General features: G+C 40.2%; 1 protein-coding gene across 1 annotated transcript in view; it reads left to right on the top strand.

Moving 5' to 3' along the window:
• The window catches only part of LOC139653874 (centrosomal P4.1-associated protein), a 29193-nt gene that overhangs the window by 3436 nt on the left and 12282 nt on the right, over positions 1-13475 (top strand). Inside the window, exons 3-8 of the mRNA XM_071530875.1 lie at positions 170-269; positions 970-2488; positions 3699-3767; positions 4927-5011; positions 5675-5792; positions 10613-10831. Coding sequence (XP_071386976.1) covers positions 170-269; positions 970-2488; positions 3699-3767; positions 4927-5011; positions 5675-5792; positions 10613-10831 — 2110 coding nt within the window. The remainder of the gene's footprint in view (positions 1-169; positions 270-969; positions 2489-3698; positions 3768-4926; positions 5012-5674; positions 5793-10612; positions 10832-13475) is intronic.

The raw sequence follows: 13475 nt of genomic DNA, 5'->3' as shown, positions 1-13475 counted from the left end.
GTTGTTTTGCTTTTAGGACACTATTTAATAGAAGTGAGTTAATGTAAAAAGCATACAATGTGGTCTTAGCTGTTATTCCTGTGTATAGTGTAAATTCTTTTATGTTCATTCGGAAGTCCTCAGTAGCATGAGATTCACTGGGCTTCTTATTTTGTGTCTGGTCTCCAAGGCCCATTAGACCTGCTGTGAGGGAGAGAGAGAAGACTTTTGAAGAGTTCGTAGAAGAGCAGCTGAAAGTGGATGAAATCGCTAAACCAAAGCAACAGCAGGTATAGTATTGGATGGAAGAACGAAGACAGACGTTGTTCAGCTTCGTAAGTTGAATATTGGTGTATTAGACCAGTGATTCTCAACCTTTTTCACATCAAGTACCCCTGGTTTAGTCCATATTAGGGCCACAGACCCCCATTTGATGAGAATTTGTCTATTGAACTCAAATCTAAGAATATTTTTATTGTTAGATATGATTTTGCCCAGAATTTCACTTCTTTCTGTATTCTTGGTAGAGAGATAACAGTGAAACTATGATCTAATTGTGTTAACTTATGAAATTAAATGATGGTGAAGTTTAACACTTCATCAATTTGCTGGGGACCCCCTGGAACCCCCCCTAAGGACCCCTGGTGGTCCCCGGACCCCATGTTGAGAACCACTGTATTAGACACAGTAACAACGCCCTTTAGGTATATAAGCGAAAGAAATCATCGAACTTCAGACACAAAGAATTATTCATGAAACCAGAATTGCATTGCTGTTGCATTATTAATCTAATGAATGGGATACATATTGATTGAGCAACCGGCAAAAACAAAACAAGGCATTTCTGTGGGACTTCCAAATAATGCTTTTCTTCTTTCTGTACTTTTCATGTCTATCCTTTCCCTTCTTATTCATACTGTATGGCGTTGTATTAAACATCAACATGAACATGTGAATAATTCTGAACTTGATCTCGATGATCTTTTTCAGGACAGTTCTGGGGCGAGAAGGTTGACAGGGAGACGTTACTTTTTGCGGAAGGGTGAGGGCATTTCCAGGGTGGAACGGAATAAAGATAAGGTCAATGAGCAGCAGACGCTCCAGAGGAGGGCCTCCCTCAGCCTGCAGCAGCCCAGTCGGGAGTTAACCTCAGGCACACTACAGAGGCGCTCCTCCGCCCCATCTCTGGACATTAAAGATGAGGCAGCACAGCTTGAAAACAAACTGCCTCTGACCTCCCAGCCTGAGCATAGCAGGGAGTTTGGGACCTCACATAGTTTTAGCCCTGCTCTGTACCATCCCCATATACCCCAGAATACCCAGAGAAAGGCCCAAACAGAGATTCGGGCTCAGTCCAAGCCCTCTTCCCAGCTCCTCACCCAGGGACAAACCTTCAACACAGTTCTCCAGCCCCAACCTCACAGTCCGCCTCCTTCCCAAGTCCATCTAAAAGAGAGCACTGGTGTGCCAACCACAGCGGAGAGAAAACACAGACTTAACCAATCACAAGAGAGAAAACATAGATATAGCAAATCCGAGGAGAGAGAACAAAGAAACACCCAATCAAAAGAGAAAGGAAATAGCGATAACGCCCAATTAAGATGGACGGAATGCAGAATTAACCAATCAGCCGCGAGACCAGCAGCCTCTGTTAGCAAGTCTTTCAGACAAGAGAGGGGAAAGTGCCAGAAAGAGGAAAAAATGGATGAAACTGCTGGGAAAATTGTTGACGGAGACAAGGTGAAAGGTCCGTTTGAGGTCCCGGCACCGCAGAGAAAACGGCTGGTGAGATCATCAGAGGACCGAAGTGACCAATCCGTGAAGCAGAGCGACACAGGCGTCCCGACACCCAAACATCCCGACACTGCGAATGAACCATATCTGGCGCAACATTTTAACAGCCCCCCGACTCAGAGGGATAGCATACTTTCCCCTCGGGCCAAGAGGACTCAGGAAGTTATTGTTGGTTTTAAGACACTGAACGACCACATAGTAAGAGTCACAGGCCCAAACATGGGAACTCTGTCCACAGGCTCTGCTGAAACAAAAACAGATTTTCAGCCCTGCCAATGCAACAAATCAAAACCAGCAAGTAAAAGGGGTTCGGATCGGGTCAAAGGTCCAACACGTGCTAAAACAAAACCAGCATTTTTCCCTACTGCTCCAAGCAACAGAAGTCAAGCATCAGTACCTCTGAAGTCCATTACATCTCTCAGTCATTCCACCCCAAGTAGCACTAGTGGTGGTAGTAGCAGCAGCAGCGATGACGACAAAGACAACCCAACCTCCAAGTGTCACCGGTTTCCCAAGCCCCCGTCCCCTCCTCCACGCCTCAGCCACCAGGATTCCCATCTAGACTTGTCAGAGGAAGACTACGCCAGCGACGCCCCCAGTGAGGCCGGGGAGGGACCGATGCGCCCCACGATCCAGAACCAGAACCAGAACCATAGCCTCGGATCTGCACCAGGGTCGCGACAGACGTCCTCCTCCTCCAGCTCTACCGGCGACGGTAAAACTGATCAAATGCTAATTTGGACAACATTTATCTGAACATGTTGAATGGGTTTGGATTCGAGTGAAGCTGCATCTTGAAATTTTACCATTTTCATGCCAAACAAATACAGGTATATTGCTTTCTCTAGAATTTTATTCTTGTCAGGGTGGAAAAATCAGCAAAACAGCATTTAGACCAACATCAGACACTAAAATTCTCTATTGAAACCTATAATAATAATAATAATGACCACAATAATAAAAACATAATCATGCATATTTGTGTGGAATTTGATCAAAATGTCTCAATGCAGTCAGTTCAGGTTAAAGGCTTCCCATAGATAACCAGCGTAGCATGGCTCAATTCTAGAATAAATTTGTAATCAATCAACCTGCATCATATCCATCATATCAGAGGTGGATGGCACTGACTGGACCATGGACAACATTGACCCCAGATATTGATCCCTAGTATGTAAAGGGACAGTATGTATTGGCTATTGGCTAACGGATATATTGATCAAACTATAGGTTAGATGTAACTCAAAGTAGATTTGGCTTAGAGTTGCTCATGTTATAGAACAATTATACAACAGTTAGTTCTGGTCGAGTAATTTGATCGGACAAGAGGCATTCCATGAGTGCTGATATACAGTATAACAGCACTGGGACTTTTTACTATATGTATCACTCCGCTTCACAGGGGTTCTAATATAACCTTGATTAGGCTGCGTTCAATTCATGAACCCAAATCCTTAAGCTGTGTCAATTATTTACTATAGAGAGCTAGTAAAATAATAATAAAAAAGAAGCACGTTGGTAAAGTAATCATCCTCCATTTTGCTCTGAATATTCAGCACCGAAATAGAACTTACAAACTTAAAATAAAAGTTTATAGTTATCTTTATAGTAATCGCTATAGGTGTGAATGGGCCTTAAGTAGGCTATTCCATAACATGATTTTAGAAGAGTAGCCTACCCCTTGGCCACCAAGACCTTATCACCCTGAAGTTACAGAGGAAATATCTAGGTCTTGAACTATTAAAAAAAAAACTTTTTTGAAATGCACTTATATCCAATATCTTGCAAATGGGACATGATGCCCGTTTTCAATAGCATGAATGTCTTAATCAAATTTCGCCCCACCACTTTTGGAGGTGTGGTGCCACCTGTGATACTGCTTAAACGCATGTGCTTTTTATATGTCTTGATATGTTTTTTCTCAGAGCTAAGTGAAGTAGCCTGGTGCGAGATGCAGTCCAACACACCACAGCTGTCCACATCTGGAGACAGAGGTAAGAGAGAGGACCTACACCAGGGAGAGGCAACCATGTGCCATAGAGGGCTGATAGTATGCAGGTTTTCTGGTTCCTCTATTCTGGTTGAAGTGTGTTAATCAGTGAAATGAGCTGCTGTACTGTTTGGTTGGAATGAAAACCTGCAGGCTCTTGGACCTCCGGGGCACATGATTGTGAGCCACTGTATCTACTACAGCATGTCAGGGAGAAAAGTGTGGGAATATGCATGCACATAATGACTCAAAGGCTACGCATACCAATGCAATTGGACATATTCACACTAGAGTTCAACCAATATTGTTTTTTGAATGCTGACTCCAGTACTGCTATTTTTGGTTTGATGCTGCCAATTGCTGATATTTTGTGCCGTTATTCAATATCTTTAAATTGGAAGTATTCAGTGTTTCCCCCATAATTTTATTTTTGTCAGGGCCTCTGAAACAGCATTTAGACCATCATGGGAGACTAGAACTCTCCATTGAAAGCCATACTAATGAAATTGTTTTATGTGGGTTAGCAGCTCCTTAAGGCAGATTGAGGCAGGTTTCATTGAATGGTTTTATAGAGTGATGAGTAAAATCCTCTCACACCACACTGGAATGATTTCTCTGGTGAGACATCTGAAAAAAAAGAAAAAAAAGATAATACAAACATATTGACTAGCTGTGGTCATGGAGGAATTTCTCTTATATCAGAGGTGGACCACACCAGTGATTCTCAACCTTTTTCATATCAAGGACCCCTAATTTACTACACATCAGAGCCATGGACCCCCATTTGATGAGATTTTGTCTCTCGGACCCAAATCTGAGAATATTTTTATTGTTAAATATGATTTTGTCCTGAATTCCATGACTATCTGTATTGTAGGTAGAGAGACAACAGTGAAACTATGATCAAAACAGTCATTCTTCTACATTCTCTAATTGTGTTAACTTCTTCTAAATTAAATAATAGTGAAGTTTAACAATGCATCAATTTTCCGGGGACCCCCTGGAACCCCCTCAAGGACCCCTGGTGGTCCGCGGACCCCGTGTTGAGAAACACTGGACCACACTGACTGGCTGATTTTTTATTAAGAGTTACAATTACATAAACATACACACACACTGCTCACAATAACTTAAGTTTAGCTTGCCTATTGTCTCACTTGAAGGGCACCAGAAAATGTCAAACACCCACAGACTGAAACCACGGAAGAATCTCAGCACAGGAGATGACAAGTCAAGTGGATTTCACAGGTAAACAACACAGTGGGGGTTTATCATGGAGACGCTTTACCAGTAACCAGCATGAGGAATATAGGTATTATAAGCTACTCTACTCTACTTCTATATCAGCTGATCAACAATTTGCTACATCTCAGCTGCCACGCGAGTACCAGGATGTGGATTTTTCAATCAGTTTAGCATCGTTTCTAAATGTAAAAATTTCCTTCCTGGTTTATTATCGTGTTTATCAGGAAAGACATTGACACGCTTATCAGGTGGTTTCTCTCTCTGGGCTGCGTGTGTGTGTGTGTGTGTGTGTGTGTGTGTGTGTGTGTGTGTGTGTGTGTGTGTGTGTGTGTGCAGGCAGAATGAAGTTGTGCCACTCTGTAAAAACCCCAGTGCCATTATTGTACCTCCTGTCTTGTTGCTGCTTTTCAGAAAATACTTGATTTAATTTAATTTAAAGAGCATCATTTCCCATTAGAAACAAAAAAAAAATGTTGAGTAGTAGTGAAGTTACAATGAGTGTAATTATGGAGCCTTTTTTTTTTTTTTTTTTTTTTTTTTTTAACCAAACTCTGCTGTCATTGAATGGCCTCTGTGGCTTTTACAATTTAGGTCAGATTATACAAATGCATTTTTTTTTTTTTTTTATCTCATTTCCTCCAAAAAAGTGTTCTTGTTCTTCTGCAGAGAAAGACGGGATCAGAAGGAAGAGGCGCGGAGGGGAAAGGCAGGAGGCGGCGTCCTAGGTCAGGACGAGGAAGAGGGTCGACCCGGTCCGCTCAGACTGGAATCCAGTGAGGCCCGGGTCAGTGTTTGGTGAGAGAAAGTGTAGCTGGAAGCCTTCTATTAAAAAAGGGATCTGGTCTAGTCATTGTGGTCCACCTCTGATATGATGGATATGATGCAGTTTGATATCTATATCTATTGTAGAATTGATCAATACTACACTGGTTGTCAATGGGAAGCCCTGAACCTGAATTGATACTCATGAGACAATTTGATCAGATTCCACATGTGTTTTAGTGTCCCATTAAGGTCTAAATGCAGTTTCAGAGGCTTCTCCACCCTGACAAGAATAGAATTCTAGGTGAAACACTGAATACTTGGATTTTTTTTTTTTTTTTTTTTGGCATGAAAATGATCAAATGTAAAGATATTGAATATCGGCCTAAGCAGCTTCAATCCCCAAAAAATTCACTATCAGTATCTGTCTTCAAAAACCCATATTGGTCAACCTCAAATATATATAATGTGCTCTATGGGCTACCGGAGTGAATCATAAACCTGTGCAGTATTCAATGTCTGCTTATATGAGAGCTTGCACACTCTTAGGTGAAATGTGTCAGTAGTTTCACTATGGTATAGATTAGAGATCTCAGGATGTGTGTGTGTGTGTGTGTGTGTGTGTGCGTGTGTGCGTGTGTGTGTGTGTGATTCTCTGTGTGTGATTTTCAGTTTATTCAATTCAATTCTGACTTTATACTGAGATGTCTGACTTTTTTCTCAGAATCATGAGATTAAACTCAGACATTGGAACATTTTTGACGTGACCCTAATCCTTTTCCATAGACTGAAACACATTCAAATGTCTCACATTGAACTACATTCATGTATAAGAAAGCAATAACCTGCAGCATTTATCTGTGCAGTAGGCGTACTTTGTAAATGATTTACGCTTCCACGCTCCCAAACAATTCCTTCCAGTAAGCCCTCGAGCCATGACACCCACTCCTGCAGTGTGTATGTTGCTAAACCGGTATCACCAGTGCTTCAATGTCATTTCCATTGAATAGATTGCATTCTCACAACTACACTCAGTACTACAATACAGCTCAACGATACTTTCAAGTGCCACTTCAGCCTGTCAATACAACAATTGTTCAGGAGAAAAAAAGTGAATGAATTTTAGAACAGAATAGAACACATCTCTGCTTCACCTCTTTTCCCCTTAAACTCTGATTACAACATGGGAACAGCCCAGGATGAGTTACTGCCTGTCCTCCCTGATGTCATTCATCTGTTTATTGCGTTTGTCGTTTTCCTTGCCAATATGTTGACAGGGAAAACAAGAAATTGTTGCGTCAGCTTTTCCCCTAAATGCTGGTGAACTTATGGGAACAGACCGGGAAGAGGAGATAATGTCAGTGATTCGAATGAACCTCACTGGCCCAGTGAACACTCACACAGCCCATTAAAGGAATACGTTTTTGGTAGACTGTCCCCTTGGTCAGTTAATCTGTTACATGATAAGGAAATGATAGAAACCAAAATCATCCATGTGTCCCCTGTCAATCATTGGCTCCACTGCTCCATGCTAACACTTTAGCATACACTATGCTGAGTGATGCTCCATGCTAACATTTTAGCATACACTATGCTGAGTGATGCTCCATGCTAACATTTTAGCATACACTATGTTGAGTGATAGTAGGCTCCATGCTAACACTTAAGCATACACTATGTTGAGTGATAGTAGGCTCAACGCTAACGCTTTAGCATACACTATATTGAGTGATAGTAGGTTCCATGCTAACGCTTTAGCATACACTATGTTGAGTGATAGTAGGCTCAACGCTAACGCTTTAGCATACACTATGCTGAATGATAGTAGGCTCCATGCTAACACTTAAGCATACACTATGTTGAGTGATAGTAGGCTCAACGCTAACGCTTTAGCATACACTATGTTGAGTGATAGTAGGTTCCATGCTAACGCTTTAGCATACACTATGTTGAGTGATAGTAGGCTCAACGCTAACGCTTTAGCATACACTATGCTGAATGATAGTAGGCTCCATGCTAACACTTTAGCATACACTATGCTGAGTGATAGTAGGCTCCACGCTAAGCATACACTATGTTGAGTGATACTCCATGCTAACACTTTAGCATACACTATGTTGAGTGATAGTAGGCTCAACGCTAACGCTTTAGCATACACTATGCTGAATGATAGTAGGCTCCATGCTAACGCTTTAGCATACACTATGCTGAGTGATAGTAGGCTCCACGCTAAGCATACACTATGTTGAGTGATACTCCATGCTAACACTTTAGCATACACTATGTTGAGTGATAGTAGGCTCCATGCTAACACTTCAGAATACACTATGTTGAGTGATAGTGGGCTCCACACTAACGCTTGAGCATACACTATGTTGAGGGATAGTACCCTCCCAGATTGGCTAGGACTCCGTTAGACTCTGGGGAAAAAATCAATTCCCAGAGATTTTTTGAAGGCTGACATTTTTTTAAAGAATACATAAACATAAAAAAGAATAAAAATTGCTCTACATGGGATGAAGTGACATGAGACACAACTGGGGAGGATTTACGAGATTGTTTTGAATGTAGCGTCACGCTTTAACCAAACAAGGGCGATGTGTGCGTGCGCATCGGCTGAAGGTTATTTTCATGACTTTTTGCCGGCCTGTGCTTTTTACATATTTACTGTGTTGTTTTTCTTGGTTGTAGGTTGCGTATTCAGCATTTGGCAATGTGTGATGATAGGACATGCACATTGTGTAATTGGCATTGCGTAATGGTGAGAGGGACACAATGTATTTGGCAATGCGTAATGGTGAGGGGGACACATTGTATTTGGCAATGCGTAATATGAGGGGGACACACAGTTTTTGGCATCTGGCATTGCTTAATGGTGAAAGCATATGGAAATTTTGCAAAAAAAATACATGTCAGGAATGTAGTGAAGTGCAAATTTTCATAGTAGATGATCCTATTTTTCTAGTTTTGCATGGTAACGTTGTGTGTGTGAGAGAGAGAGAACTGTTTGATGCTGTATGTCATTGTAGAGTCAATCTCTAGGATTGGTTCACAGGAGTTTGAGCATCACCATGGTACATCGATAAGAATGTAGAGAGGACAACTGATGTTTCTGTTTAAGCCATTTATCGCCACCATGCACACATGTAGTGTGCATGGTCATCATAGGAGATGATGAGTCTTGTGACGGTTATGGTTTTCTATTAACGATGAACAGAAAAACAAACAAGAATTACAATATACAATTAACCCAATGTATAACATCACACAATTAACACAATTACGTACCTAATAGAACAATGAATATTAGTTCTCTAACCCAGGGGGCGAGGGGAAGGCCTACCACTGCTGAAATAAGAATACTACATCACAGCGAAACATTACATTTAACAATTACACAGTGAAAGAAATTCTAAATATTCTAAATTAGGTTACAAGGATTCCTAGATGTTGCATCTCCTTAAGAACTACTGTAAATAAATCATGTGCACTGCGCACTTACACACAATACTATAAATCTGGCAAGGTGGTCATTATAGCATTTACCAATAAACATGCACTGGTCAAGCATTTGATCACATTCAATCTACATGAATCTACAAATACGCATTCAACTATGACAACATATGAATAAAGTAATAAACGCACTTTAGTCACACACAAACATATGTGTGTGTCTGAAACACAGGCACAGAGAGCCCTCACATGTGGTTAGTGTTGCTTGTGTGTTGCCATGGGTGGGATATATAGAGTATAGGCCATGATTAGTGATGAGTGAGCTCAGGTGAGAATGGGCGGATCCACGCCATGGAAGTAGGCAGAGGATTGCAAAATATTATATTCTACAGTCATTGTATGGCAATAATAATGGGCATCACATTATTATTAGTTTTTGTGTTTGTCTTAATAGTAGGCGCTATATTGAGTGATAGTAGGCTCTGTAAGTAGGCTCCATGCTAACACTTTAACATACACAATGTTGAGTGATACTCCATACTAACACTTTAGCATACACTATGTAGAGTGATAATAGGCTCCATGCTAACACTTTAGCATACACTATGTCGAGTGATACTCCATGCTAACACTATGGTGAGTGGTGCTAGGCATGCTGTATGCGATTTTGAAATTCGGAGTATAGAGTTTTCCATTAATTGTATTGCATTTTGAAACTCTGTTGTGAAAACTGAGCCAAAGAATCAGTACGTAACTGCAATTTGTCAATACCTGTGAGGTTTGGGACAGGTCCATCACTTTGATCATCATTCAAGATGACGTATTTTGACGTAGATTAGGTTGAAACTGTGTGAGACGTTTCCTGTTTTCCAGTGGAGCTGCTGTCAAGTCCTTCTGTATTTTGGTTAATCATTTTACGGTGCAGTAGAGACCTGTGCAAATGCACACCGCCACTTCTTAATAAAGTCAACCCATGAGTCATACATAGTGATGTGTTTTTGCTGTGTGTGTGTGTGTGTGTGTGTGTGTGTAGGTGTGTGCGTGGGTGTGTGTATTCTTGATGTAATCTCTGTCTCTCTGTTTTATCTTCCTGTTGTGTGCCTGTATGTATCTCTGTGTATCTTCTCATTTGCATTTACTGCATACACCTTCATATATATATATACATACATACATATATATATTTTACATTTTTCACTTAGTTAAATCTGCATATATTTCATTTTTTGGTATATTTTCATATTGTACATATTTGTATCAATTTTCTTTCAGTATGCTTGCCTGTTATTTTGCACACCCTGAAAATGTTGTTACTCATATTTATTCATACTTCTCACTCATATATTTCCACTTCATATGTTCTTGTGTGTGTGTGTGTGTCCACAGGCCCTCAGGTGGCAGATAGAGGCTCTGCAGCAGCAGTTTGAGCAGAGAGAGAGCGACTGGTCTGTAGTTCAATGCCAGCTGCAGAGCCGGCTGGAGACGCTGACCAAAGAAAACTCTGAACTGAGGGAGAAACTCACAGCTGCACCACAGTGCCCCCTGGTGGCCGCCCAGCACTGTGCACAAATGGACGCTACAGCCCAGAGAAGAATGCAGACAGAGGTACAAAAAAAAAAAACCCACCACTACTAAATTACTACATCAGAAAAATGATGGTCAGATCAGACAAATATTACTTATGAACTCAGAGATTTTATATATGATATGTTTTAAGATGGAAGCTCCTCTATTTTTTTCTCTCTTAATAGAATTTCAAAAACAGAGCATTTTTCAAAGTGGCCTTGCATAATTTGTCACTGTTTTCAGTCCAAGGTAGAAGATATGATACAATATGGAAACGAGGAATAAGAAAGGTGTAGTGACATATTTGGCCATGGGGTGGCGCTTTTCCTCCATTCATTTTAATCACTTGTGGAAGTGGGTTAGGCTTATCATATTAGGAAGATGGGTAGGTTTTATTTTTCCAAAATACTATTATATTTTAATCATTTGTGGAAGTTTACTAAAGCCTAATTCATGGTTCCTAACCATAAGTGCCACATCCCATTAGAAAAAAAAAGAGTGAGGCTTTGGTTTGGACAAAAGTTCTCCAATGAGGTTAAAGTTAGGGTGAATTTTCTAATCAACGTTTGATGATGAGTTCTGGTTTTGCATCTTGGCAAGAAAGTCACGACCATTTAAAGAAAAAAAAAGAAAAAATCCACCCTTGGATATTCTCACACTGTTAGATGTCATCAGCATGTACAAGCATGTGCACACAGGGTTGGTGAGTAACACATTACACTAATCTTAACTAGAAAAGGCAAAGTTTTCTGAAGAAAATGTAAGTGTGCTTGCTGTCCTAGCAGCAGTCCCTTTGACTTGGTGTTTGTACATGCACTAGGTCAGTGATTCTCAACCTTTTTCATATCAAGGACTCCTAATTTAGTCCACATTTGGGGCCACGGACCCCCATTTGATGAGATTTTGTCTCTTGGACCCAAATCTGAGAATATTTTTATTGTTAGATATGATTTTGTCCAGAATTCCATGACTATCTGTATTATAGGTAGAGAGATAACAGAGAAACTATGATCAAAACAGTCATTCTTCTACATTTTCTAATGGTGTTAACTTCTTGTAAATGAAATAATGCTGAAGTTTAACACATACTAACTCAAAGGCTACGCATACCAATGCAATGGGACATATTCACACTAGAGTTCAACCAATATTGTTTTTTTAATGCTGGCACCAATACTGATATTTTTGGTTTGATGCTGCCAATTGCTGATATTTTGTGCCGTTATTCAATATCTTTAAATTGGAAGTATTCAGTGTTTCCCCCATAATTTTATTTTTGTCAGGGCCTCTGAAACAGCATTTAGACCATCATGGGAGACTAGAACTCTCCATTGAAAGCCATACTAATTCAATTGTTTTATGTGGGTTAGCAGCTCCTTAAGGCAGATTGAGGCAGGTTTCATTGAATGTTTTACAGAGTGATGAGTAAAATCCTCTCACACCACACTGGAATGATTTCTCTGGTGAGACATCTGAGAAAAAAAAAAAAAAGATAATACAAACATATTGACTAGCTGTGGTCATGGAAGAATTTCTCTTATATCAGAGGTGGACCACACCAGTGATTCTCAACCTTTTTCATATAAAGGACTCCTAATTTACTACACATCAGAACCACGGACCCCCATTTGATGAGATTTTGTCTCTCGGACCCAAATCTGAGAATATTTTTATTGTTAAATATGATTTTGTCCTGAATTCCATGACTATCTGTATTGTAGGTAGAGAGATAACAGTGAAACTATGATCAAAATAGTCATTCTTCTACATTCTCTAATGGTGTTAACTTCTTGTAAATGAAATAATGCTGAAGTTTAACAATTCATCAATTTGCTGGGGACCCTCCCAAGGACCCCTGGTGGTCCCCGGACCCCACATTGAGAACCACTGCACTAGGTAATGGTAGTAGTTGCAGTAGAACTAGTAGTAGTGGTAGAAGTGGTAGCAGTAGTAGCCAGTGTTGGGCAAGTTACTTGGAAAATGTAATGTATTACTCTTTACTTATTACTTCTTTAAAAAGTAATCACATTACTTTATGTATTACTCCACAGGAACGGGATTTAGTTACATTACTTTCCGTTACTCCACCCACCCACCCCCCCCCAATAAAAAATCTAAAATTTAAAACGGAAATGTTACAACTTGTTTAATTGAATCATTTAGATCAGTGGTTCTCAACGTGGGCTCCACGGACCACCAGGGGTCCTTGAGTGGGTTCCAGGGGGTCCCCAGCAAACTGATGAATTTTTAAACTTCACCATTATTTCATTTACAAGAAGTTAACACAATTAGAGAATGTAGAAGAATGATTATTTTGGTCATAGCTTCACTGTTATCTCTCTACCTACAATACAGATAGTCATTGAATTCTGGACAAAATCATATCTAACAATAAAAATATTCTCAGATTTCGGTTCGAGAGACAAAATCTCATCAAATGGGGGTCCGTGGCCTTAATGTGGACTAAATTAGGGGTCCTTGATATGAAAAAGGTTGAGAATCACTGATTTAGATACTATATACTCCATTTGACTGAAGTCAGACTGAATCAAATGTAGTGTTTTTTTTTCATTTTGGTGCAAGTAAGACATTTTGTACTTTGTACCTATATTTTAGCATATATACCACCTTGAAGCATAACTTCAAGTCAGAATAAGTTGTGTTTTTTGCTTCTTTCCATCAA

Source organism: Centroberyx affinis, unplaced genomic scaffold (assembly GCF_046629955.1).
Source record: "Centroberyx affinis isolate AG114_WGS23_722 - 3 ecotype Tasmania unplaced genomic scaffold, CSIRO-AGI_Caff_v1 ptg001995l_1, whole genome shotgun sequence".
Classification (NCBI taxonomy): Eukaryota; Metazoa; Chordata; class Actinopteri; order Beryciformes; family Berycidae; genus Centroberyx; species Centroberyx affinis.
The sequence above is the reverse complement of the archived record's forward strand: the minus strand, read 5'-3'. Positions and strand labels throughout refer to the sequence as shown.